General features: G+C 41.1%; 1 protein-coding gene across 3 annotated transcripts in view; it reads left to right on the top strand.

The window, feature by feature from the left end:
* LOC131543604 (collagen alpha-1(XXV) chain) overlaps nt 1-25,837 on the top strand; it is a 471,411-nt gene that overhangs the window by 361,197 nt on the left and 84,377 nt on the right. Inside the window, exon 13 of one of the 3 annotated variants that reach the window (XM_058781122.1) lies at nt 9,103-9,185. The exons of the other annotated variants lie outside the window; for them this stretch is intronic. Coding sequence (XP_058637105.1) covers nt 9,103-9,185 — 83 coding nt within the window. The remainder of the gene's footprint in view (nt 1-9,102; nt 9,186-25,837) is intronic. 3 annotated transcript variants of the gene reach the window in all.

Below are 25,837 nucleotides of genomic sequence, written 5' to 3'. Positions count from 1 at the left end.
GCTATTAAATATAAAGTTAAAATTATAGATACATAAATGTAGTTTCATTTGTCTGTTTTATTTATTTATTTTCAATTTTGCACCCTATTTTGTGAGGAATAACCCAGATTTAGCTGAAACATAATCTGAAAGAGAGGAACACAAAGCCAAATGCACCATTTATGAGAAGTATTACACTAGCATTATTGTTAATAATGACCACACACCAAATTTTTAATAATTAATTAATCGCACAGTCATGAGTCATTTCTTTGGTTAATAGTCTGTGCTTGAAGATTTGAAATTTAAATCCTGAGCAGTGGATGTATTGAAATTTGACCTGTGTGGCCAAATCCTCTCTCAAATTTAAAATACACAGTAATAAGAAAAAGTTTATGTTGTAAAAATGTCTATATTGCTCATCTAGCAGAATGAGGAAGCTGGTACCAGCTTTGCAATCTTCTCAAATATTTAGAAATGCATTAAAATGGAATGATTAATAGAAAACAGAGAAAGGTTGTTTTCTGGTGGAAGCAATACTCACTTAAGAAACGACAAAAGAAAGCTCAGAGTTCTAAATGTTGGTTGCCAGGTCTTATGAAATGGATCTCAGGATGCACTGCAGTTATAAAATAGAACATGGCTTCCTTAAATGCGGTTTAGTTTAGTATGGAGGGTCAGTCAGGGTATCTTCCGTCCAATCGTTTTATTTAATTTTGGGTCCGTGTAAGTTATAATAGTTTGAAATGAAATGAAATATTAAGCAGAAACGAGAAAACAGTCTTTTTTTTCTTCTTTTTTTTCATTTGTTCAAAAAAAACGAAAAAACAAGATTTTGGCTCAATTTTATTTATTTATTTTTTTCGCCGATTAGTCAACCAAATCGTAGCCCGTGACGTCATCATCAGTTCACTCAACAAAATAATGGTCCTCTGCTGCTGTACGGGGTAGGTCCTAGATCTGTGATTCTTCTGTGCAACCTAACATGCTTTGCAGAAATATTTATTTCAGAAATTTTAATCAGCACCCAGCCTGTTTTATTTAGCTGTGTGCATAGTTAAATTTGTATGTTGAAACTGTGCTAACCTTACCCACTAGACAGTGCAGAGCTGATGAGAAGCACAGATTAAAAAAAAAATAGGGGGTCCCCCAGATATTTTTTAGGAAAAATTAATGATGACAAATCTGATTAAACTCACGCAGTTAGGATACGGTACATTTTGTTAATTATTTACAGTCGTTCATGTGACTGAAGTCTGTTTTTAGGCTGTCATTGTGTTTTTAAAATGTAAATGCCTCTACCGCTAAGCTCATGACATCATTTAGGCTACTGCTCGTTTTGTGCCACTCCGGTGAAGCTAACTTAAGCGAAAAAAAAAATGAGACTAATAAACTTTACACTCGGAGTCAGCAAGAGAAAGCTTCTTATGCTGCTATTTTTGACAGGTAGCTTAATTTTCTCTTTCTCTATCTTTCAACTATATTTGTCCACTCCATGTCAGAGCTTTTGTACCTTACAAAACTACATATATTGGAAACGTGCACTCATTTTTCATTAGGCTATTACAATTTTTAAGATTTTATACATTTACATTTAATCATTTAGACGCTTTTGAAAGGAGTGAAATTATTTCACTGTGAAATTAATTCCTCATGAAGCCAAAACTCAGGAACTCTCGCAACACATGCCATGCAGCAAAACAATAAACTTTCTAGTCTGACGGGAAGATCTAGAAGAAACAACTGTCCTTTCACCCACCCTTAACCCTTAATATTGAGGGAATATTTAGATCGGGTGGCATCTGGTTATTTGTTAGTCTAGCCACTGTGCTAAATAAAAACCTTGGATTGTTTTGGTTATTTTCTATGAGTTTGCTGATATGCTCTGCCCTGTCAGCTTTTAAAGCCTTTCTATAGCTGGACATACTGTTTTTCCACGCAATTATAAAAACTTCCAAGTTAAGCTCCATTTGCGCTCAAGATTACGAGTTTCTTTTTTGAGAGAATGGGTATAACTGTTGTACCATGGCGCAGTATGTTTTTCTCTAAACCTTTTCAATTTGATGGGGGCAACAGCTTCTAATGTATTAGAGAAAATAGTGGCCATGTTGCAAGTCATTTTGTCTAGTTCATGTGTATTTATGGGTACACAGAGCAGTTGAGATAAATCAGGCAGGTTATTTGTGACTCTGTCTTTAGTGGCTGGAACAATAGTTCTGCCCAGACGATAACGCGGAGACATATACACAGCATGCACGATACAAGGAAATGGTCAGTAACATCATAACTATATGATATCTATATCAGTAAGATCAATTCCATGTGATATAATTAAATCTAGTGTACGGTGACGTTTTGCTCGACTCCAAAAGAGTTTATTAGGTCAGTAAACGCAAGTCCTAACGCATCAGTAGTATTATCAACGTGAATGTTAAAATCTCCGACAATTAGTGATTTATCAACAAATAATCCAATAGGTCTGAGAGGAAATCTGCAAATTCTTTTAGAAAATCTGTATATGGCCCTGGTGGTCTATACACAGTAGCCAGAGCAAGAGATAGGAGAGATTTCTCTTGCATATCTGACAGTGTAACATTCAGCAGAAGTATTTCGAATAAGTTCAACCTGTATCCTGTTTTCAGAGTAACATTGAGAATATCACTATGTACAGGTGCATCTCAATAAATTAGAATGTCGTGGAAAAGTTTAATTATTTCAGTAATTCAACTCAAATTGTGAAACTCGTGTACAAACCCGATTCCAAAAAGGTTGGGACACTGTACAAATTGTGAATAAAAAAGGAATGCAATAATTTACAAATCTCATAAACTTATATTTTATTCACAATAGAATATAGATAACATATCAAATGTTGAAAGTGAGACATTTTGAAATGTCATGCCAAATATTGGCTCATTTTGGATTTCATGAGAGCTACACATTCCAAAAAAGTTGGGACCGGAAGCAATAAGAGGCCGGAAAAGTTAAATGTACTTATAAGGAACAGCTGGAGGACCAATTTGCAACTTATTAGGTCAACTGGCAACATGATTGGTTATAAAAAGAGCCTCTCAGAGTGGCAGTGTCTCTCAGAAGTCAAGATGGGAAGAGGATCACCAATTCCCCCAATGCTGCGGCGAAAAATAGTGGACCAATATCAGAAAGGAGTTTCTCAGAGAAAAATTGCAAAGAGTTTGAAGTTATCATAATCTACAGGGCATAATATCATCCAAAGATTCAGAGAATCTGGAACAATCTTTGTGCGTAAGGGTCAAGGCCGGAAAACCATATTGGATGCCCGTGATCTTCGGGCCCTTAGACGGTACTGCATCACATACAGGAATGCTACTGTAATGGAAATCACAACATGGGCTCAGGAATACTTCCAGAAAACATTGTCGGTGAACACAATCCACCGTGCCATTCGCCGTTGCCGGCTAAAACTCTATAGGTCAAAAAGAAGCAATATCTAAACATGATCCAGAGGCTTTGAGTTTTCTCTGGGCCAAGGCTCATTTAAAATGGACTGTGGCAAAGTGGAAAACTGTTCTGTGGTCAGACGAATCAAAATTTGAAGTTCTTTTTGGAAAACTGGGACGCCATGTCATCCGGACTAAAGAGGACAAGGACAACCCAAGTTGTTATCAGTGCTCAGTTCAGAAACCTGCATCTCTGATGGTATGGGGTTGCATGAGTGCGTGTGGCATGGGCAGCTTACACATCTGGAAAGGCACCATCAATGCTGAAAGGTATATCCAAGTTCTAGAACAACATATGCTCCCATCCAGACGTCGTCTCTTTCAGGGAAGACCTTGCATTTTCCAACATGACAATGCCAGACCACATACTGCATCAATTACAACATCATGGCTGCGTAGAAGAAGGATCCGGGTACTGAAATGGCCAGCCTGCAGTCCAAATCTTTCACCCATAGAAAACATTTGGCGCATCATAAAGAGGAAGATGCGACAAAGAAGACCTAAGACAATTGAGCAACTAGAAGCCTGTATTAGACAAGAATGAGACAACATTCCTATTCCTAAACTTGAGCAACTTGTCTCCTCAGTCCCCAGACGTTTGCAGACTGTTATAAAAAGAAGGGGGGATGCCACACAGTGGTAAACATGGCCTTTTCCCAACTTTTTTGAGATGTGTTGATGCCATGAAATTTAAAATCAACTTCTTTTTCCCTTAAAATGATACATTTTCTCAGTTTAAACATTTAATATGTCATCTATGTTGTATTCTGAATAAAATATTGAAATTTGAAACTTCCACATCATTGCATTCTGTTTTTATTCACAATTTGTACAGTGTCCCAACTTTTTTGGAATCGGGTTTGTATTAAATAAATTCAATGCACACAGACTGAAGTAGTTTAAGTCTTTGGTTCTTTTAATTGTGATGATTTTGGCTCACATTTAACAAAAACCCATCAATTCACTATCTCAACAAATTAGAATACTTCATAAGACCAATAAAAAAAAAAAAAAATTTTTTTTGTGAATTGTTGGCCTTCTGGAAAGTATGTTCATTTACTGTATATGTACCTCAATACTTGGTAGGGGCTCCTTTTGCTTTAATTACTGCCTCAGTTCAGCGTGGCGTGGAGGTGATCAGTTTGTGGCACTGCTGAGGTGGTATGGAAGCCCAGGTTTCTTTGACAGTGGCTTTCAGCTCATCTGCATTTTTTGGTCTTTTGTTTCTCATTTTCCTCTTGACAATACCCCATAGATTCTCTATGGGGTTCAGGTCTGGTGAGTTTGCTGGCCAGTCAAGCACACCAACACCATGGTCATTTAACCAACTTTTGGTGCTTTTGGCAGTGTGGGCAGGTGCCAAATCATGCTGGAAAATGAAATCAGCATCTTTAAAAAGCTGGTCAGCAGAAGAAAGCATGAAGTGCTCCAAAATTTCTTGGTAAACGGGTGCAGTGACTTTGGTTTTCAAAAAACACAATGGACCAACACCAGCAGATGACATTGCACCCCACATTATCACAGACTGTGGAAACTTAACACTGGACTTCAAGCAACTTGGGCTATGAGCTTCACCCGTCCTCCAGACTCTAGGACCTTGGTTTCCAAATGAAATACAAAACTTGCTCTCATCTGAAAAGAGGACTTTGGACCACCGGGCAACAGTCCAGTTCTTCTTCTCCTTAGCCCAGGTATGACACCTCTGACGTTGTCTGTGGTTCAGGAGAGGACAACTGTAGCCAAATTCCTTGACACGTCTGTGTGTGGTGGCTCTTGATGCCTTGACCCCAGCATCAGTCCATTCCTTGTGAAGTTCACCCAAATTCTTGAATCAATTTTGCTTGACAATCCTCATAAGGCTGTGGTTCTCTCGGTTGGTTGTGCATCTTTTTCTTCCACACTTTTTCCTTCCACTCAACTTTCTGTTAACGTGCTTGGATACAGCACTCTTTAAACAGCCAGCTTCTTTGGCAATGAATGTTTGTGGCTTACCCTCCTTGTGAAGGGTGTCAATGATTGTCTTCTGGACAACTGTCAGATCAGCAGTCTTCCCCATGATTGTGTAGCGTAGTGAACCAAACTGTGAGACGATTTTGAAGGATCAGGAAACCTTTGCAGGTGTTTTGAGTTGATTAGCTGATTGGCATGTCACCATATTCTAATTTGTCAAGATAGTGAATTGGTGGGTTTTTGTTAAATGTGAGCCAAAATCATCACAATTAAAAGAACCAAAGACTTAAACTACTTCAGTCTGTGTGCATTGAATTTATTTAATACACAAGTTTCACAATTTGAGTTGAATTACTGAAATAAATGAACTTTTCCACAACATTCTAATTTATTGAGATGCGGGCGATAAGCTGCGTACCGTCTCGATCAGGCTCCTGAAGTCCCTCTTCAGTGTCTCTGTCTGCCACAGCTTGGTGTCGTTAACCCCCCGCGTGCAGCATGACAGTGCCGATGCTCTCGTTGCCCTTCAGGATCGCGGGTATCTGCGCAGAAACATCGAGAACACGAGCACCAGGTAAACAGTGAGTGTGCACTTTACCTTCAGCTAACGTAGCACGAACGTGCTGGACGATGGAGACTCCGATGATCACAGCGTCATGTTTTGACTCACGGAGGGGAGCGAAGTGGTTCCGGGTGGAGATCTCGAAGGCCGGAGGCAGCGGAGGGGGAGAGGTCGTCGCCCGGGGCCTGGCTCACGGCTTCCACTGCTGGTGCACCCAGGGTCCGTTGTGTCCTGGCGCCGGAGTGAAGTACATCTGGGAAGATCGCATCCTGGCTGCGCGGGGCCTGTGCAGAGAAGCACATGGAGTAGAGGTGGTGGGAGTGTTAGCAGCGTGCTGTATACTTATCCCAGACTTGTGAGTGTCAGCCCGGGATGTTTCCAATGCGGCTCTCCGCGCTCTCAGCTGGGCCTGCTTCTCCACCAGGTCGCAGATCTGCTTGTCCATGGCCTCCAGCTCCTCACCTGCACTCAAAGGTAGACACAAATCCGCCATTAAAGCAAGTAACAGTGAAACAATGGTAATGTGTGTGAATGGAGTATTAGCAGTGTAAGCGAGATTAGCGGCAACCACGCTGGCGATGCTAATGGGTTATAAGCTAATAGCGGACTTGGGAAATCAAAATAAAACTAGTGATAACGATGTGCTCTGATTGTTTTTCTTGTAGAATGCGATAGGGGATATATTCACACATTATATAAACAAAAATTATGGTGTATAAAATTGATTTTAAGATAGAAAATAGACGATAAAGAATTAACTTGATGGAGCTCAAACTCAGAACATGCGGCAGAACAATTTCAACAATGATTTCTGAAGGATCATGATCATGAAGTATCTATGTACAGGAGTAGGGTTGCCACGCGGCTACAATGTGATTCACAATTGCATTATTCTTTCTAAATTGGCTTCTAATCATTTCATTATGTAATTGGCATGATACAATTTTACCTGACTAATAATAAATTGTTATATTTGATTTATTCTTATCTCCTCTGAAATCATGATTATTTCTAGTAGATTAAAATCGTAGTGTAGTGTTTCCGCAAATCTGCATCCAGGATAGATCATACCGAAGTACCAATGAATGGACCATGGGGTACATCTTTAGGGAACTTCAGATTTCTGACTGGTCACTGACTTAAGTTACAGTTTTCGTGATTATAGGAAAAAATACACTTTTTGTTATTTGCTTGCAGGGTGTGGCATACTTAAAGGTATTATAATCACCCTGTATCCTTTGAGTAAGTACAGAACTGGTGAGTTTGTGCCGTGAGTTCACTGTTGGCCAAGTGAATTGCTAAGCGACACTGGGTCGCTAATGAACGAATAATTGAAATTATAGGATTTCCAGAATAACCAAATATCTAAATTAATATAAAATCGATATTTGTGATCAGTTTTTAATTCGAAATATTGCCCAAATTTAATGATCACTTGAAATTGGAGTCAGATTGAACACGGAGCTAAACCAAAATTGAACACGCATTAAACCTCCGACCAGGCTGCTGGATTCCGCTTTTTGGGCTGGCGGGTGGATTCTTGCACTTCTATCCAAAGCGATTTACAAATGAGTGCTGTGTCAAGTCTGTAATCAGAGGTGTGACCAAGTCATTGTTTTGCAAGTCACAAGTAAGCATTCAAGTCTTGAGTCAAGTCCCAAGTCAAGACGAGTAAGTTCAAGTCGAGTTGCAAGTCCTCAACTTTAAGCTTCAAGTCCCAAACAAGTCATTAGTGCTATTTGCCCAAACGACTGTCTCTGTATTTATTACTACAGTAAATTTAAAATAATTAATACTGTAGTCTATATAGTAAGTATAATTATAAAGATATCATAATTAGTGGTGTTTCATTGAGTAAAAGACGGATTGGATGATGCGTTTTCTTCAAAAAATATTGATAATATCTTCAAATTTCATTTTTGTCACGGAGACAAGCGCAATAATGGTTATAATGAAGGTTTAGCCTGTTATTAGGCTAGGTGTTACGGCTGCTATGCCAATAAAGCGCACGAAGGAGTATTCCAAATAATAGTCTTTTTAATTATCATCCACAGAAGAAACAGAGTAAATTCCAGAAGCACGATGTAGCACCACACATAATACAAACGTAGATCTGGCAACTGAACTGGGGAGAACTGAGGACTTAAGAACACAGGTACTAATTTGATAATTAATGAAACAGCAGGTGATAACGATGAACTTAACAAGACAGGCAAAAACTAGGTCAGAACAGAAAGTCAAAACACAGACATGTGACAGATCGCCCCCTCCCGGGGAGGCGTGTCCTCGCGCAGTAAAGAGTTCCAACTGAGGAGGGAGGGCGGGGGCTCTGGAGGAGGGAGTGGAGCAGGAGAGAGGACAAACCAATCCCGGAGCAAAGTAATAGTCCATGGGGAAGTGGAAGGTTGGAGGAGCCAAGGGGAAACCAGGAGCAGGAAGAGCCAGGTGTTGAGCCAGAGACCAACCAGGACGAGGCCCCAGGGCGGAGTCGAGAGGAGCCAGGGTGGAAATGATGCCTTGACATTCGTGGACACCCTGGGGACAACCGACAGAGGTGCAGCTCTCGCTGATGGAGACCCAGATGGAGCTGAAGAGCCGAAGAGCCGATGAGTCCACGCTCAGCCGATGGTCCTGGAGGCCGAGGAGGAGCCGCGGTGACGAGCGTCCGAGGAGGAGCTGGAAATCCAGAGGTCAGAGGCTGAGCCGGTGGGACCGAGGACGAAGGCGGAGTCGGGGGAAGGAGGAGCCAGCTGGAACTGTAGGTGCAGGCAGGACAACAGCTGACCAAGGCGGAGCCGGAGGGACGAGGGAGCCCGGAGAAGTCGTATGGCCGATGGTTTCCGGTGGAGCCGAGGGAGGGAGGAGCCAAGGTGGAGCCGAAGTGTTGACGGACCGAGGTGGAGCAGGGGGCACAGAGGCTAGAGGCGGAGGTAGGGGATCCTCTGTGTAGGATGGAGCTGGAGACTGGAAGTCCCGAGGCGGCAGAACAGAGCGCATGGCAGGCGCTGACTGGGGTTGAGCCGAGGGACTGACAGAGAGCTAACTGTTTTGAGAGGAGGCGGGAGAGGGAGGTTGGGAGGGAACACAGGGGACATGAGCTAGACGGAACCAGCAGAGACGCAGGAGATTCAGGGCTGGACGGAACCAGCGGAGACGCAGGAGATTCAGGGCTGGACGGAACCAGCGGAGACGCAGGAGATGCTGGAGAGACAGGAGTATCTGGCAAGACAGGGGGTTTAGGGTTCACCTCTCCAAAAAAGTCAATCAGATCCATAGAGAAAATGTCCTTCAGTTCCTCATAATATCCACCAGAGGCCTGTCCGTACTCGCTCATGGCGGTGGGAGTGTGGGCGGGGCAATCCGCCATATCCCCGAACTCCACTAATACTCCCTCGGTGCTCAGCGGTGTAGCCGGCTCACACACTTGGTCAGACCTTTTCGGAGAACTAGGCTCCAGGGCGATGGTAACTTCTAACCTTGTCCTCGGTCCAAGTTCCTCCATCGCGGCGTGCCAAGCTCCTCGGTCTGCGGTGGGTTCGTGCGACACCTCTGTCGCATCATTCGCTGGTGGTGGGCTGGTCTCTGGCAGTGGTGGAGTGGGGCTGGTGGTGAAATCGTCCTCCACAGGGCCGATGGTGAATGCCGAGTTGTTGTGTACCAGCACCCACTCCACAAAGGCGGCGAAATCCTCTTTAGGACCGCCCGCTGGAACGCGTGCCTTAGACCGCTCCCTCAGGCTGGTGAAATAAAAAACACAGAGCGAGCGGTCTGGATAGTGGGTAAGGCACGCGAGCTGAATAAAGTCCTGGGTGTGATCTTCCAGCGGGCGATCTCCCTGCTCCAGGCAGAGAAGTTTTACGGGGGGAAGGTCCATGGAAAAAAATTAAACAAAACAAAAAAGATAAAAACGCCGGTCTAACAGTGTCGGCCAGTTCTTCTGTTACGGGTGCTATGCCAATAAAGCGCACGACGAAGGAGTATTCCAAATAATAGTCTTTTTAATTATCATCCACAGAAGAAACAGAGTAAATTCCAGAAGCACGATGTAGCACCACACATAATACAAACGCAGAACTGGCAACTGAACTGGGGAGAACTGAGGACTTAAGAACACAGGTACTAATTTGATAATTAATGAAACAGCAGGTGATAACGATGAACTTAACAAGACAGGCAAAAACTAGGTCAGAACAGAAAGTCAAAACACAGACATGTGACAGATCGTCCCCTCCCGGGGAGGCGTGTCCTCGCGCAGTAAAGAGTTCCAACTGAGGAGGGAGGGCAGGGGCTCTGGAGGAGGGAGTGGAGCAGGAGAGAGGACAAACCAATCCCGGAGCAAAGTAATAGTCCATGGGGAAGTGGAAGGTGGGAGGAGCCAAGGGGAAACCAGGAGCAGGAAGAGCCAGGTGTTGAGCCAGAGACCAACCAGGACGAGGCCCCAGGGCGGAGTCGAAGGCGGGAGGAGCCAGGGTGGAAATGATGCCTTGACATTCGTGGACACCCTGGGGACGACCGACAGAGGTGCATCTCTCGCTGATGGAGACCCAGATGGAGCTGAAGAGCCGATGAGTCCACGCTCATCCGATGGTCCTGGAGGCCGAGGAGGAGCCGCGGTGACGAGCGTCCGAGGAGGAGCTGGAAATCCAGAGGTCAGAGGCTGAGCCGGTGGGACCGAGGACGAAGGCGGAGTCGGGGGGAAGGAGGAGCCAGCTGGAACCGTAGGTGCAGGCAGGACGACAGCTGACCAAGGCGGAGCCGGAGGGACGAGGGAGCCCAGAGAAGTCGTATGGCCGATGGTTTCCGGTGGAGCCGAGGGAGGGTGGAGCCAAGGTGGAGCCGAAGTGTCGACGGACCGAGGTGGAGCAGGGGGCACAGAGGCTAGAGGCGGAGGTAGGGGATCCTCTGTGTAGGATGGAGCTGGAGACTGGAAGTCCCGAGGCGGCAGAACAGAGCGCATGGCAGGCGCTGACTGGGGTTGAGCCGAGGGACTGACAGAGAGCTAACTGTTTTGAGAGGAGGCGGGAGAGGGAGGTTGGGAGGGAACACAGGGGACATGAGCTGGACGGAACCAGCGGAGACGCAGGAGATTCAGGGCTGGACGGAACCAGCGGAGACGCAGGAGATGCTGGAGAGACAGGAGTATCTGGCAAGACAGGGGGTTTAGGGTTCACCTCCCCAAAAAAGTCAATCAGATCCATAGAGAAAATGTCCTTCAGTTCCTCATAATATCCACCAGAGGCCCGTCCGTACTCGCTCATAGCGGTGGGAGTGTGGGCGGGGCAATCCGCCATATCCCCGAACACTAGGCTACTGCTGTTTCAATATATACGGTTTATAGTGATTATGTGTATTTTAAATGTCTAAAACATTAAATATCCTAAACATTATGTGGATGAATAAACAAGCACTCACTTAAGCACTCACTTAAGAGAGTCCCTCTCTGGCTCAGTGCCAAAAGCTGTGCTAACCATACCAGTGTCTACACCGGACGCCAGGGGGCATAGCCATCATTTCAAAAGTGGAGGGGACGGAATGTCCAGTGTTATAGCCTTTTTTTTTTTTCAGTTAACCCTTGTCTAATTGACAGGTTTTATTTTTAATCATACCTTTTTGCTTAATATGATTTATGATTATATTATTATATATGATTATTAAACAGAAGGAAAGAAAGAGAGAAAAAAGAAAGAGAAAGAAATAAAGAAATAAATAAGGAAATAAAACAGCTTGTCACTGGGACAGTACCCTTAAAAGGACATCTTTGTACCTTATTTACCCCAAAAAGTTTCATAGTTGTACAGTACATTAACCCTCTGGGGTCTGAGGTCATTTTGGGGCCCTTGAGATGTTTTGACATGCCCTGATATTTGTGCTTATTTCAGCTACTTAAAACATACTATTGACCAACATGTAATTTTTTTTGTATTCAGCACAAACTGTGCTACAATAATATGTGACCAAGATGGATGTACATGTTTGCATTTTTTAGAAAAAAAATATTATGCGTGGTTTGTAAGTTTTTGGAAAAAAAATGTAGCTGAAATAAGGCCATAAAACCCATACTAAATAGTCCTGACCAAGACTTTTGAGTATTCAGTCTTGTAGGCTAGAATATTTACTTCAAAATTATGTGAAAATTATTCTGCTTACTCATTCATAGAAAACAATATATTGATTTAAAATTTTCAAGACATGTTTTGTGATCGAGGGTCTATATGCGAGGGAGTGGCAATGGCCATGAATATTAAGTGATTTTCACCTGAGAGACAAAGGGCCCTCCCCTATGGGCCCCTAATGGCCCATCAGTGTGACTGTGACTGTGAGGCAGGTAAGAGAGAATGTGAGGAGATTGAAAAAAAGGTTTTTTTTTAATTATTTGTATTTTATTTACAACACAGTATAATCAAAACATACATAATGAAGGTCAAAGACACATTATTGTGCACACTGATCTAACCACAGAGACGTGAACAGACTTTGAGTCATTCCTGCAACAGATTCTGTTCAACAAGTGAAACAAGTAAATCATACCTGATATTTACGTGTGTTATTTAAGTGTTTCTACTTCTTTCCATGGATTCAAGAAGAAAAAAACATAATCAGTAGAAAAGGAGCTTGTTTTGACATAGAATATCAGTGTAGTTGAACATCTGATGTTGGTACAGCGCTCTCAGAGGAAAACAGTTTGAAGAGACATCAGGATTCATCTGGTGCTGGTATCTGATTCAATAAAATACAAACAAAAAAACATTTGTGAGCATGTTAATGTCATATATATCACTATCATAAAAAAGAGAAAGAAATCTTATATCTGAGAAACTAATTATTATTGTTTAGCACGTTATTCAAATCTATTTCTGAACAGAGTAGGCTATTAATAATAAACATGTACTAAACATACTTAGACTCGTAGCATTCATCATGTTACAGTGTACACTCATATTACTTTTATTGTTTTATATAGAGCATGAAAACATCATAGCGCTGTAAGAAATTTAAATACAATGAACTGCCTATCATATTCAAAATGTTTTACACGATTTCAAACATTGTAGTCAGGAATTATAGTTTGGGAAAAACCCAGCTATGATTTTGCAGTCATATAGTCTAGTATGTATGATTTTATAGTAGCCTATGATATGATTCTGTAGCCACAGACTCAAACATGCTTTGTACAATAAAAGGATGTACTTTGTACTATTAAAAAATGATATTTTATATCTGAGAAACTAATTATTATTGTTTAGCACGCTATTAAAATATATTTGTGAACAGAGTATTAATAATAAACATGGTCTAAACATTCTTAGACGAGTAGCATTCATCATGTTGTCGTTTGGGGGAAAACCCAGCTAACTGTTAGTAGATCTGTTCAAGTTTATGTCACAATAAAACGTTAACTAATGTAAAAAAGAAACATTACTTACTCATCTCCTCTGCTGGATGAAATCGTGTTCTTCTTTGGAGGAAATCCTGCTTTTACTCAGCGCGTCTTCTTCCAGAAAGCGAACAGTAGCCGCGATGAAGGACCTCCTCTTTGTTTGTGTTGTTGGGCGTTTGCACGCGCGCACTTACCACGTGGCTATTTACATATGAACAGCGCGAGACGCGTGGGGGCGGGGTCACATTAGCGATAATGAGTCAGACGGGACAGACTGAACATCGTGTTGGTTTCATATGGATTACTTCATCACAGAATGTTTGTTTTCGATAAGACTTGCTTCATTTCAAAGTAGACACTTCAAGCTTTCTATAGATATAACTCCCATGTCTCTGTGTTGAGTATTTGCTGAGTTACAGTTCATTTTAGTGACGCGTTTCTAAAAACAGTTCGCGGAGACGGAGAAGACAGAAGCACAAAGTTTAGTTGTCATTATGAGTGTATACAAATAAAAGTAGACCCCTTACAGATTCGAATGGTGTATTGCTTTTATCTGTACGATCAAAAATGGCAGAGTAATTCAAGCTCATTTCGGCCTTATCAGGAAAATCTGCCTCAAAACGCATATATGCGTTTGTTGACCCCAAAGGGTTAAGGTACATATTGGTACTCTAAGGTACTAATGTGCACATTTTTAAGTATAAGTTATAAAGATGTCCTTATAAGGGTACTATTGGTTACATATTTCAAATTGTATTTTGTGTATGTTGTATGTACAGTACATGGCACACAGTAATGTATACTTGCACATTCACATACTACTTTATTCTGTTCTATTCTGCAGTCCTTGTTTAGGAATGAAATAAAAGTAATTCAAAACAAACTATTGCAAAGAAACTATGTATTGAGCTCAACAGACGAACAAGTCAAGGTATGTAGACCCTATATCAATTAAACCAATGAGATGAAATAAACATTTAGTGCCATTTCCTTTAAGCTTTCTGGCTGGTTTATTTAAAAGTAGTAGATTTTTTACACAGTGTTAAAGCTTACATATATCTCAGTATATATCTCCTAAAGTGTTTCTGCGACATTCCTTCCCATCTATGAACTGCTGAGCAATCATCTCCCTTTTTATTTTGTCAATTTTGTCACTGTGGATGTGACACACAGCAACACTGTTTAGATGGGACTGTGCCATTGTGCTTCAGAGCTAGGTTTTTGATCTTTGAAGACTGCTGAAGCTTCTTTCAGCCTCTGCTGAAGAAACAGGGAAAACAAGGAGCAACCTCACAAGTGTTTCCACTTGGTCAAAGAGTTGACGGACTTCTGGCAACATATTCTGAAGAATGCTTGCAGCCTCAGTAGTTGACTTATAATTATACTTGGACTTAAACATTGCTAACTCCCTCAGTGAAGCCCTGTGCAATTCTGGATACTATTCCAATAGACCACCATCAGCATCTCCTGTCAATAGTACCTTTTCAAGAGCACTGATCGTAAGCAGACCCTCTTGCTCAAATCTTTCTTGAAACTGCACATTAACAACATCAAGGAGTTTGAAAAATTCTGTCCTGAAGTATTCTGCAGAAGTAGTAGGTACATGTGCTGAACCCTGACCAGACAGGCGTTTCGGAGGGTTTAAAACACGGGGCATTTCAACTGGAGATTTAGGGAGTTACACATTTGTGTTGCTTTGTCATAGACGCTTTGGAATGCATCCTCTGTTCTCTTTTTTGCAATTGTGTCCTTCACACAGTTGACAGCAGCAGTAGTAGTATTCCATCTACTGTCTGACTGCGGCTCTGAAGAGAAGCACTGAGACACTCAAGCTTTTCTGTGATTTCTAAGGCAAGTAAAAGGCCAAGCAAAACATTGCCTTTTTGAAATCTATCAAACAAACCATTTGCCCTGCAAGCTGACTCTGAATGACCATGTGCCATTTCCTCCAGAGCGAGGAATTTTTCATATTATTATTCATATGAATATTATTCATTTTAAATCAATTTTTATATCATTTCCTTGTTTTTAATATATATATATATATTTAAATTCCTTGTTTTTATTGTTGTGATTATTTTTTTAATGACTATTTAACTTCATTTTATGTAAAGCACTTTGAATTACCACTGTGTATGAAATGTGCTATATAATTAAACTTGCCTTGCCTTGCCTTGCCTTGCCTTGCCTTGCAGGATACAATGGTCTGATGCCTGTATATGTCTATAAAAAAGTACAAATTAGTCTGATCCACTCTCTAACTTTGAAATTTCCTGGAAAATTGACTTCACAGACTGGCGAAACAACACTCTCACTTCATGAACCCACTGCAAAGAGTCACGGATAACAGGAGATGCTGCGCAAGCATGCTGTGTAATTAAATTTACACAGGGCGAACCACAGTGGACATATAATGCAAGTGGCTGACACTCTTTGATGATGCCCTGTGCCCCTGAATATTTTCCTGCCATATTCACAGCACCATCACCATCATAAGCCTGCCCTCTCAGCCCAGTGATGGATAAGTTAAGACGGAGCAGTAAATCCTTCAGAACCTTTGCCAGGTTCTCTCTCATGGTAACAGAGACTTCATGCAGGCCAACAAATTCCTCATGGACTATTAAATCATGATCAACATATCTTAGGCAGACTGATTCCTGTTCCTTTCCTGATAAATCTTGGGTACCATCCATGATGACACAAAACAGCAAGTTCGGAAGTGCATTGATTTTTTTTTTTGATTATAGAATTACTGAATAAATTGAGGATTTCATTCTGAATTTGAGGGCAAGTATAATCAGTTTTGAGGGACAACCATTTGCTCAGGCTAGGGTCATCTTCTGACTTGTATTTTAGAAGCTGATTTAAGTTTCCCTCATATTCATCATGGCCTCTAAAAGATAAACCTTGTCTTGCCAGAAACTGCACAGCGCTGATTATCTTTAATAGGTATTTCCTTGCCTCCTCTTGCTGGGATGTCAGTACACTGGACAGCCGAACATCTATTGGTCTGGATTCATAGATGTGTGTTGTTATGGCTGTCTTGTGACATTCTGATCCAGCATGTAATGTAAACCTCTCTCTGGCCTTCTTCCAGTTCTTAAAGCCAGAGATGATAAATGTGGTTTCTGCATTTTTGGCAAGTTCTGATGTTTTGTTTTTAAAGGCTTTGTGGCAGTAGAAGCACAATGTTCCATCAATACCAGGCTCAAACTGAAGCCAAAATGAATTATTGGTACCAGTGCGCTGGACAATAACCAATAATTTGTATCCTAAATGATTTTTTAACACTTTAATATGGGGAACACATTCACTATTTTTTTTTGCCTCAATAAACTCTTCATTTACTGCTTATTAATAGCTTGTAAGGTAGTTGTTGTAGTTCTTAAGTTTAGGTATTAGGTAGGATTATGGGATGCAGTATATGGTCATGAAAAATAAAGAATTAATACGTGCTTAAGTACTTATAAACAGCCAATATGCAAACTAATAAGTACCTACTGTAGTTAAAAATTATAGCTGAGAAGTTGTTCATCATACTAATGTGTTACATATTTTTTTTCTATATTTTACTAATTGTTTTTTTTTATTTTTTTTTATGATTGGTCCATATATAATCCTACAAACACTTGTGTATTAATAGATCTTATACAATGTAAAAAAAAAAATAAAAATAAAAAATGTGCAAAATGCAATAGCAGCCAGGTGTTAAAAGCCACTCTATCTGTTCTCACCTGTGAAGTTTATTTTTCTTGTGTATCATCCTGATTCTGCCCTGACAAACCTAGGCTGTCTGTTTCTTGTTCATTCTTGACAACACATAAAAACGTAAAATTAGAGCAATAATGAAAGCGCACCCCATAAATTAAGATCGTTCCTATATCAGATCGTCAATGCATGCATACTTGATTGAATTACATTATGTATAATTGGCAGAGTTATACATGTCACAACGCTGTAAACGCTGTAAAATATCAGTTCAAAATTATCTTTATTCTTATTTGAAGGGTTTTGATAACATACTTGTTAAAATAAAAGACGTTACAGAAGAGTTACAGAAAAATACACTGAAATTAAGTGCATGTTTGTCCGGGCAGCTATTTTTTTTCCCCCATATAATTTCCAACAAAACTTGCTAATTATTCGTTCATTATCAATGTGGATTTGCGCAGCTTGTCAGTGAACAGTGGCTGTGTAGTAAATGCTGCTCCATGTGAAATTTGATGAACTCAAAATCCTGTTTGTATAAATGATAGTCTAAGATAAGATAGAAACAATAACATAACCCCCAGCCCCTTAAAATCAACACAAAAAAACCCTATAGGATTTAACTCAGTTCGAGCACTGTTTTAGACAGTATGCTCAGTTTTAGACAAGGGACGGTCAGTGCAAATACTGTAAATGCAAATATGCTGAGGGTACAGAGGATGGTGAATTAAATTTTTACTGTGCTATAATCATAGCCGCGGGACAACCTGGTCTCACAGAATTCCGTGTAATGACCACGGACCCTTAACTCCGAATCTGCGGTGGCATCGCGGAATCGCTGAAAATTCCGTGATGGGCTCACAGAAGTGATGCCAATGTAAGTGTCACCAACACGTTCTCACTCCCAACTCATCACATATTGAAGCTTGGTCAGGACTCCTTTGGCATCGCTTTTTGATGTTCAAGGTACCCCTTTTGCGTAATTTTTCGACTTGCAGTGTCCTCCGTTGCTTTAAATAGGAAACCCTTACCAACAATATGCCGACCCCATACTGGGAATTTTATCGTCATAATTAAATTATATATTGGGTAACAACATTGCCATTATTGCATATATGTTGGGGTGTGATTTTTCAATGCAAACAGCTACAACAGTGTTATATTACATTACACATTCTGAGCACGTAACACAACCCCTGCCCCTAAACCTACCATTTGTCAATAAAACAGAAGATATAACAGACAGACACAACTACCGTCATAATTTATTCAAAAAGTATTAATGTTCCAAGTCTTCTGAGGCAAAACGATTGATTTGCGTGTCTCGTGATCGATTGCGTCATGCTGTTGTGACAGGCTATTGGCTCTTGTATGTCTCGTGACCAATTGCGTCATGCTACAGGATGGGAGTATCTTTTTGAATGAGATGTGAGTGAGACCAGGTTACCGCGGGAACATCGCGTTTTGCCAGGATTTATGAGTGTACAGCCTAGACCAGGGGTAGGCAACATCGGTCCTGGAGTGCAGATGTCCTGCAGAGTTTAGTTCCAACCCTGAAAAAAATCTCACCTGCCTGTAACCCTAGTAATTCTGAAGACCTTGATTAGCTTGTTCAGGTGTGTCTGATCAGGGTTGGAGCTAAATTCTACAGGACAGCGGCACTCCAGGACCGATGTTGCCTACCACTGGCCTAGACGTTTAAGTAAAATGTTGATAAATAACTAGATAAAATATAGCTGCAAGCAGCGATTACCGGGGTTCGAGCCTTAAGGTGGTATAATTGTTGGGTCTAGGTCAACCTGGATGTATAGCTGACAGTTAAACACATTGAAAATGGACAATAGGCTCACAGACACAGACACACACACACACATAGAAATGAAACGGTTAAACTATCATATGAATAATCAATAAGCATTCTTACACACACAAGGACATACATGCACACACATTTTGCTGCAGATATAGACATTTGCAATAAATGATAGCTGACAAAACTTATTGCAAGTCTTCTCTTTTTAAGAGTTTATGTCATTTTCAGGTTTCATTGTAATCAATCTGTCATAATTGTAAAAACTGATATGTCTGTATGAACAAAATGGTAAACTTTGACTTAATGTGATTTTAAATGTTATAACAGTGATTTTATAATATCTCCATGAGAAAAGCTATGAACAGTTGTGTTAGAGAGTTCAATAAGCATTAGTCCAAGAGGCAAAGTTGTTCAGTATGAGGAGATCTATCACTAGATCTTCATATCATGTGATATGAAGATCTAGTATTCATGTTCATATATTCACACAAATACTAGATCTTCATATCATATGAAGATCTAGTATTTGTGTGAATATATGAACATGTTCTACAGTTTGAGGTCATTTTCCATAGAAATCTTGTGTTTTTGAGGCCTTTTTAACTGTTATAGCGCCACCTATGGTCCGATCTCCATGAAACTTTTCATGGTTGTTAAGAGTCATGTGACACGTTTTCAAAAAGTTTCGTAAAGTTTTGAGTTTTAGTTTAGGTTTTATAGGCTTTGGGGTATGTGTGGCCATGCCCCCTTTTTTAAATGAGCCAGTTATAGCTAACCAAAGGACAAAATTCAAATTTTTTTTATAATTATTGATCTAGAGAGTCCAGAGATTATTACTGCAGTGGTTTGGTTCCAATTGGGCGAAAAACCTGGAACTAGTTTGCAAAAGTAGGTTTTGATCATAATTGAGAATATTTAAATAACACTTCGATTGATAGCAGTGCTCCTAGAGGCAAAGTTGTTCAAAATGAGGAGATCTATCATATGATATGAATAACTAGTGGATGTGTGAATATTTGAACGATTTGTTACGATTTAGGTTCGTGTACAATTGAAATATTGTGTTTTTGATGGCTTTTTTTAATGTTATAGCGCCACCTATGCTCCAAACTCCATGAAACTTTTCATGCTTGTTAAGAGTCATCTGACACATGTTTTCACCAACTTTCGTAAAATTTAAAGTTTTTGTTTAGGTTTTATAGGCTTTTGGGTATGTATGGCCACACCCCCTTTTTTAAATGAGCCAGTTATAGCTAAACAAAGGACACAATTAAATTTTTTTTCGATAATTATTGATCTAGAGAGTCCAGAGATTATAACTGCAGTGGTTTGATCGAGATTGAGCAAAAAACCAGAGACTAGTTCGCAAAAGTAGGTTTTTAACATATTTGTGAATAATTAATGAACGATTTGATTGACAGCAGTAGTTCTTGAGGCAAATTTGTTCATTATGTGGAGATCTATCAAATGATATACATATTGTGTGGATTTGTGAAACGCCACGTGATTACAGAGCCAAAAAAACTCGTTAGCGCCAACTAGTGGCCGATTTCTTTCAAAATTCTTATAGACCTTTGAGTTGAACATGCCCACCGAGTTTCGTTCCAATCAACCTCCGTTAACCTTGTTTCATAAGTGTTTAAATTTCATTGGCCAATGGCGGCCATGTTTTATGAGATAATCAAATGACCTCATATACAGGGGTGCCCCTTTGGACCAAGATGCTGCATACCAATTTTCAAGTCGATCGGACTAACGGTCGCGTAGTTATAGCTGTTTTTATGGTTTTTCAGTCTTATAGCACCCTGAAGTGGCAGAGCTGCGCAATTTTTTTTTATTTGACCAAAGATTGAGCTCATACACATTTGTACCGAGTTTGGTGCAGATATCTCATTCCGTTCCAGAGTTATGCTTCAAATAACATTTGACTAACGTTAGCATAGCCAATGGCATAGACTCTTAACAACAGTAATTGACGTACTGTTTTGCGTGAAAATCAAAATTTCAACTTTTTTTTGATAATTATTGATATTCATTGTCCATAGAATATTTCTGCAGTGGTTTGGTTCCAATCAGGTGAAAAACCTAGGACTATTTCTCAAAAGTATGTCCCAGATATAACTCAATTTTGAGAAAAATCTGTGCGTTTTAGAGAAAATCTGGCTCAGTACACTTTTCTTCGGGCTGATGCAAGGATCGCAACGATGTTAAAAATTTGAGTCTACGACAAACGGTGTATGAGCTAGGGCCAAAAATGTGTACAATTTTAGGTTTTTGCGCTGTAGCGCCACCGTTAGGCCGATTGGGGCGAGGCTTTGTATCTGAGTAGCGAGCAATACTACTACGATCTGACCAAGTTTCAGCTCTCTATGCCTTACGGTTTGGGCTGCACGATCAGTTTTACCGGAGAAGAATAATAATTTAAAAAATCCTTACAATTACAAGAGGGTTTCAGCACTTCGTGCTTGAACCCCTAATAATAGAAATCCTAACAAATACAATAGGGTTTCAGCACTACGTGCTCGAACCCCTAATAAATAACTCTTCAGTATTGTGCCGGTAGTTTGTGTTACACAATGTTCGTTCATCCAACGATTGCATTACATATATATATATATGTTTGGGGAAATCCCTGTTTGGGGAAATCCCATGCAGATGCCGCGCTCGTTGGCTCTGATTATTCTCACTGTGAGAACATCAGTCTCGCCTCTCTGCACTCGTGGATAGCTTCCTTTTCAGAGAGCTAATCCGCCCCTCGCGCTCTCCCGTTTTCTTCCTCGCAGGAACCTGTGAGGAAAAAACAGAGGGGCAGAGGATCTCAGCGCACGGCTGAGAGCGAGCTCACGTCGGCTCACACCCCGTGTGCCTCGCTCTCGCCACACAGAGAGATTTCTCCCGTCCTCTTTTCTCAGCCTGACCAGCGTCCTTTTCCGCGTCCTCTCGAAAGTGGTGGAAGATCTGGAGTGGTCTCCATCAGAAGAGCCATCTCGCAGCTGTTTGGATGAGTGGTTGCTGCCGGGGCGCCTTCAGGCCCTTTGTCAGCGATCCTCGCCGTTCTTCCCTGAAGTTCACGACGAGATCATGGCACTCCCCCTACTCCGCTTGCCTCTGTATTTCCGCTTCATCCGTCCTCACCATGGTTGACGCCGCTGAAGAAAAGGGGTACGAGAAGATGCCTCCTCTAGACGAATCAGTGGCCGCGCATCTCTGCCCACCCTCTGCTATCGGCTGGAAGGCAAAGGCCTCCCACCTGTCTAAGCCGTGCAGGACCACTGCAGCGCTTGCTGGACACTCCTACGCGTCGGCTGGACAGGCGGCCTCGGCTATATCCAGGTCTTTCAGGCCAAACTCTTCTCTTCCATGGACGAGTCTGAGCCTGATCCTGCGACTCTCAGGGAGCTGAGAAGTGCTACAGACCTGGCACTACGCGCCACCAAAACCTCCGCCCAGGCGATCGGGAGGTCCATGGCCAGCCTAGTGGTGCTCGAGCGCCACCTGTGGCTCACGCTGACAGAGATCAAGGACGCAGCCAAGGTTCCCTTCCTTGATGCCCCGATTTCTCCCAGTGGCCTCTTTGGTCTGGCGGTCAAAGGTTTGCTGAACGTTTCACTGAGGCACAGAAGTCGGACCACCCCCCAAACAGCCTCTCTGGAGCCTCTTATCACCCCGTTCAACACCGGGTGCGGAGGGAGATGTGTTTGTTGCGAAATTAGGGCCCGTACAAACACCCAAGCAACCGCCTGCTGTTATAGTGGGAAAAATAAAACACAAACATTCTCAAAAAGAGAGCAAACTTCCTCTTCCATGTCTCACGAGTCCCCTGCCACTGTGCAGCCAGCCACTCGAGTCTATCCAACCCCTCGCCACGCGGGCCGAGGCCTGGCAGACCATCCCCAGAGTGTCAGAGTGGGTTATGGGGATAATAAAACGAGGTTATTCACTTCACCTCAGTGCAAAGCGAAAATGCTCACATTCTACGCTCGTGATGATTCTGGTGATGATTCTGCTGGGAAAGGGAGCAATAAAAAGAGTTCCTCCAGCTCAGAGCGAGTCAGGCTTCTACAGCCGTCACTTCCTCGTCCCCATTAATCTCAGATGCCTAAATCACACCCTCATGAAAAGGTCATTCAGGCTGATCACATTGAAACAGATCCTCTCGCAAATTCGGCCATGGGACTGGTTCTTTTCTCTGGACCTGAAAGATGCATACTTTCATGTCGAAATAGCCCCCCACCACAGACGATTTTTGAGATTCGCCTTCAAGGGAGTGGCTTATCAGTACACGGTCCTTCCCTTTGGACTGTCTCTGGCCCCCCCACACTTTTACGAAGTGCATGGGAACTTCTGACGGAGATTCCTTGACCGCACGGCACTCAAGCTCTCTGATTGGATACTTGTATGTTCGGCCCAAGGTGGCGAAATGCAAGAAGTTCTGGGACAATTATCCAGGCCGGGTGTGACCTCTTTGAGTTAGCCCGTTTTAGCCTTGGGTCATTTTTATACTTCACCTTAAGCATTCAATGCTCAAGTTGTGTAAATTGAGTCGTTCCTCATTCAGCACGGCGTGACTGAATTGTGTTCCCATAGCATCTTTAGACAAGATGCAGTACGAAGTGGAGTATCAATAGGGAACGTACTCGTTTACTGTCGTAACCTCGGTTCCCTGAGATACGGAACGAGTACTGCATACTTGCCGTGCTGCATAGCTGCACGACTCAGTCGTCGCTTCAGTTGAAGAAACCTGAGTTCCTATGGCGAAACGGCCGCTTATATAGCCAGATGGCTCCGCCCATTCTGGCGGGCTCTGACGGGCTTCTTCGCTTTTAACACACTGCACGAACCAATGGCCGTGCAGTTTCACTGCGTGATTGAATAAGGCTTCAGTCAGAAGGAAAAAAGGCTTTTCCTATAGCGTCTTTAGACAAGACGCAGTACTCATTCCATATCTCAGGGAACCGAGGTTACGACAGTAACCGAGTACGTTAATAAATGATGTAATAAATGCATTGTTTATTGTTTGTCCATGTTAGTTAATACATTAACTAATGTTAACAAATGACACCTTATTGTAAAGTGTTACCGGGAGTTTTGTTCTATATATATTGTGTATATCTACACAAAATTAAAATTGTTATCCAATACTTGCTATCACCCATGAGAAAAAAAACTAATTGTCCCTTTAAACTTAAAATCTGTTTGTGCCACCTTTAGTAACAAGAACTGCAAATAAACTTCTGATAACTACAGATCAGTCTTTTACAGCACAGTGTGTGGATATATGACACTGACACAATTTTCATAATTTCAGCTCTGTATTAGGGATGTAACAATATAAAAATGTCTTATCATGATAGTGACCAAAATGATCACGGTTATCAGTATTATCACAGTATTGTTAAAATGTGCTGGAAATGTTCAAAAAGTACTGACACATAAAGCACTTAAAGTTTTATATTTAAAATCGACAAACAACAAATAAAATGACTTTTTGTTTGCATAATCACTAAAATTATTTCCGGATTTTAAATGACAACAAGATTGACAACAGTTTATCTAATAGCATGTTCAAATATCTAATGCAAATGTTTAAATAAAGCTTTAAAAAAAGTTTCATAAAAAGGTAAACCTCACATTTCATCCTTTAAAGAAAAGGTTAAAGTCAAAATGATAATTGATTAATAAATGATTATATGTATTTTCTGCTCCATTAATAATTCTAGATAACATATCCGAATTGTTTAAATGTAGAATCCACATAAGCTTGTTTTTCATCAACCGGTCAAAATTTACGGCAGGCCAGACTAAAACTGCTGCACACAATCCACTCACTGACACTATTTGGCACCAATGGAAAAGCTGAATTACAGCGGTTTTCCCGTAACCTCCGTGGACAAAGCAGCGTTGTGATTAATGCTGCCTTCATGTGTTATCGGAAATATCCTATTTCCCACGTATGAAGTCGTGATTTTGAGCTTGTCGTATTCAAGTGCTTTAATGTCGGAAAGAATAAAATGCAGCATCCCATTGGTTGACAATCATATAAACATTCACCACGCTATACATGCAGTTTGCTGACAATTCTGGAATTTCGGTCAAAAACATGCTTATTTCACTGCTTATAAAACATACAATATGCTTCGAATGATCGTTCATATCTAGCCTATAAATACACTACTTTAGCAATAAGACAAAGGGATGTAGTTGTTGTGAGAACAACATTGACAGCAGCAATGGTTGTCCCCTCTACCATGTTTAAAGTTTATTACCCACCCAACTCGGAAAGTCTGGTATCAAAATTATTTCCGAATTTCCCAGTAGTAAATACGACTCGAGAGGCCGTTCATGTCAAATTTCCAATTAGGAAACTCGTATTTACGATAATTCCGATAGCTCGTGAAGGCAGCATAAGAACACTTCTTTAGGTATTGCATGGCGCGAAGACGAAAACAAAATGCCATCGAATCTTTTCTGAAGACAGTCAGAACCTTCAGAGGTACATTCATATAATTAATTTATTTGTGTATTCATTTGTATAATTCCCTTAGCACTCTTTTAAAACCTCCTTGCTTTTCGGCCATGTTTTTACTCAAAATGAAACTCTGCGTGCTTTGCGCACGTGAGACTGTTACTGAAAACTGTGCTTTATGCTGGATAGTATTTATTTATCATCAGTTGTTCAAATCGCTGTAATCGAATACGGTTATAATGATAATTAAAATATGAAACGGTAATGCTAAAGCATGGGGAATTTTATCATGATTTATCGTCAAACCGGTAATCATTACATCCCTACTCTGTATGCCACCAGAACAGAATTAAAAATAAAACAATTAAGATGAAATTGAAGTGCAGACTTTAAGCTTTAATTCAAGGGGTTGAACAAAAATATAACATAAAATGCTTAGGAATTACAACCATTTTTATACACATTTTAATCAAATGTAACTGGACAAATAAATATAATCATA

The sequence above is a fragment of the Onychostoma macrolepis genome, chromosome 07 (genome assembly GCF_012432095.1).
Source record: "Onychostoma macrolepis isolate SWU-2019 chromosome 07, ASM1243209v1, whole genome shotgun sequence".
Classification (NCBI taxonomy): domain Eukaryota; kingdom Metazoa; phylum Chordata; class Actinopteri; order Cypriniformes; family Cyprinidae; genus Onychostoma; species Onychostoma macrolepis.
This window is presented reverse-complemented; position numbering and strand designations above follow the sequence as displayed.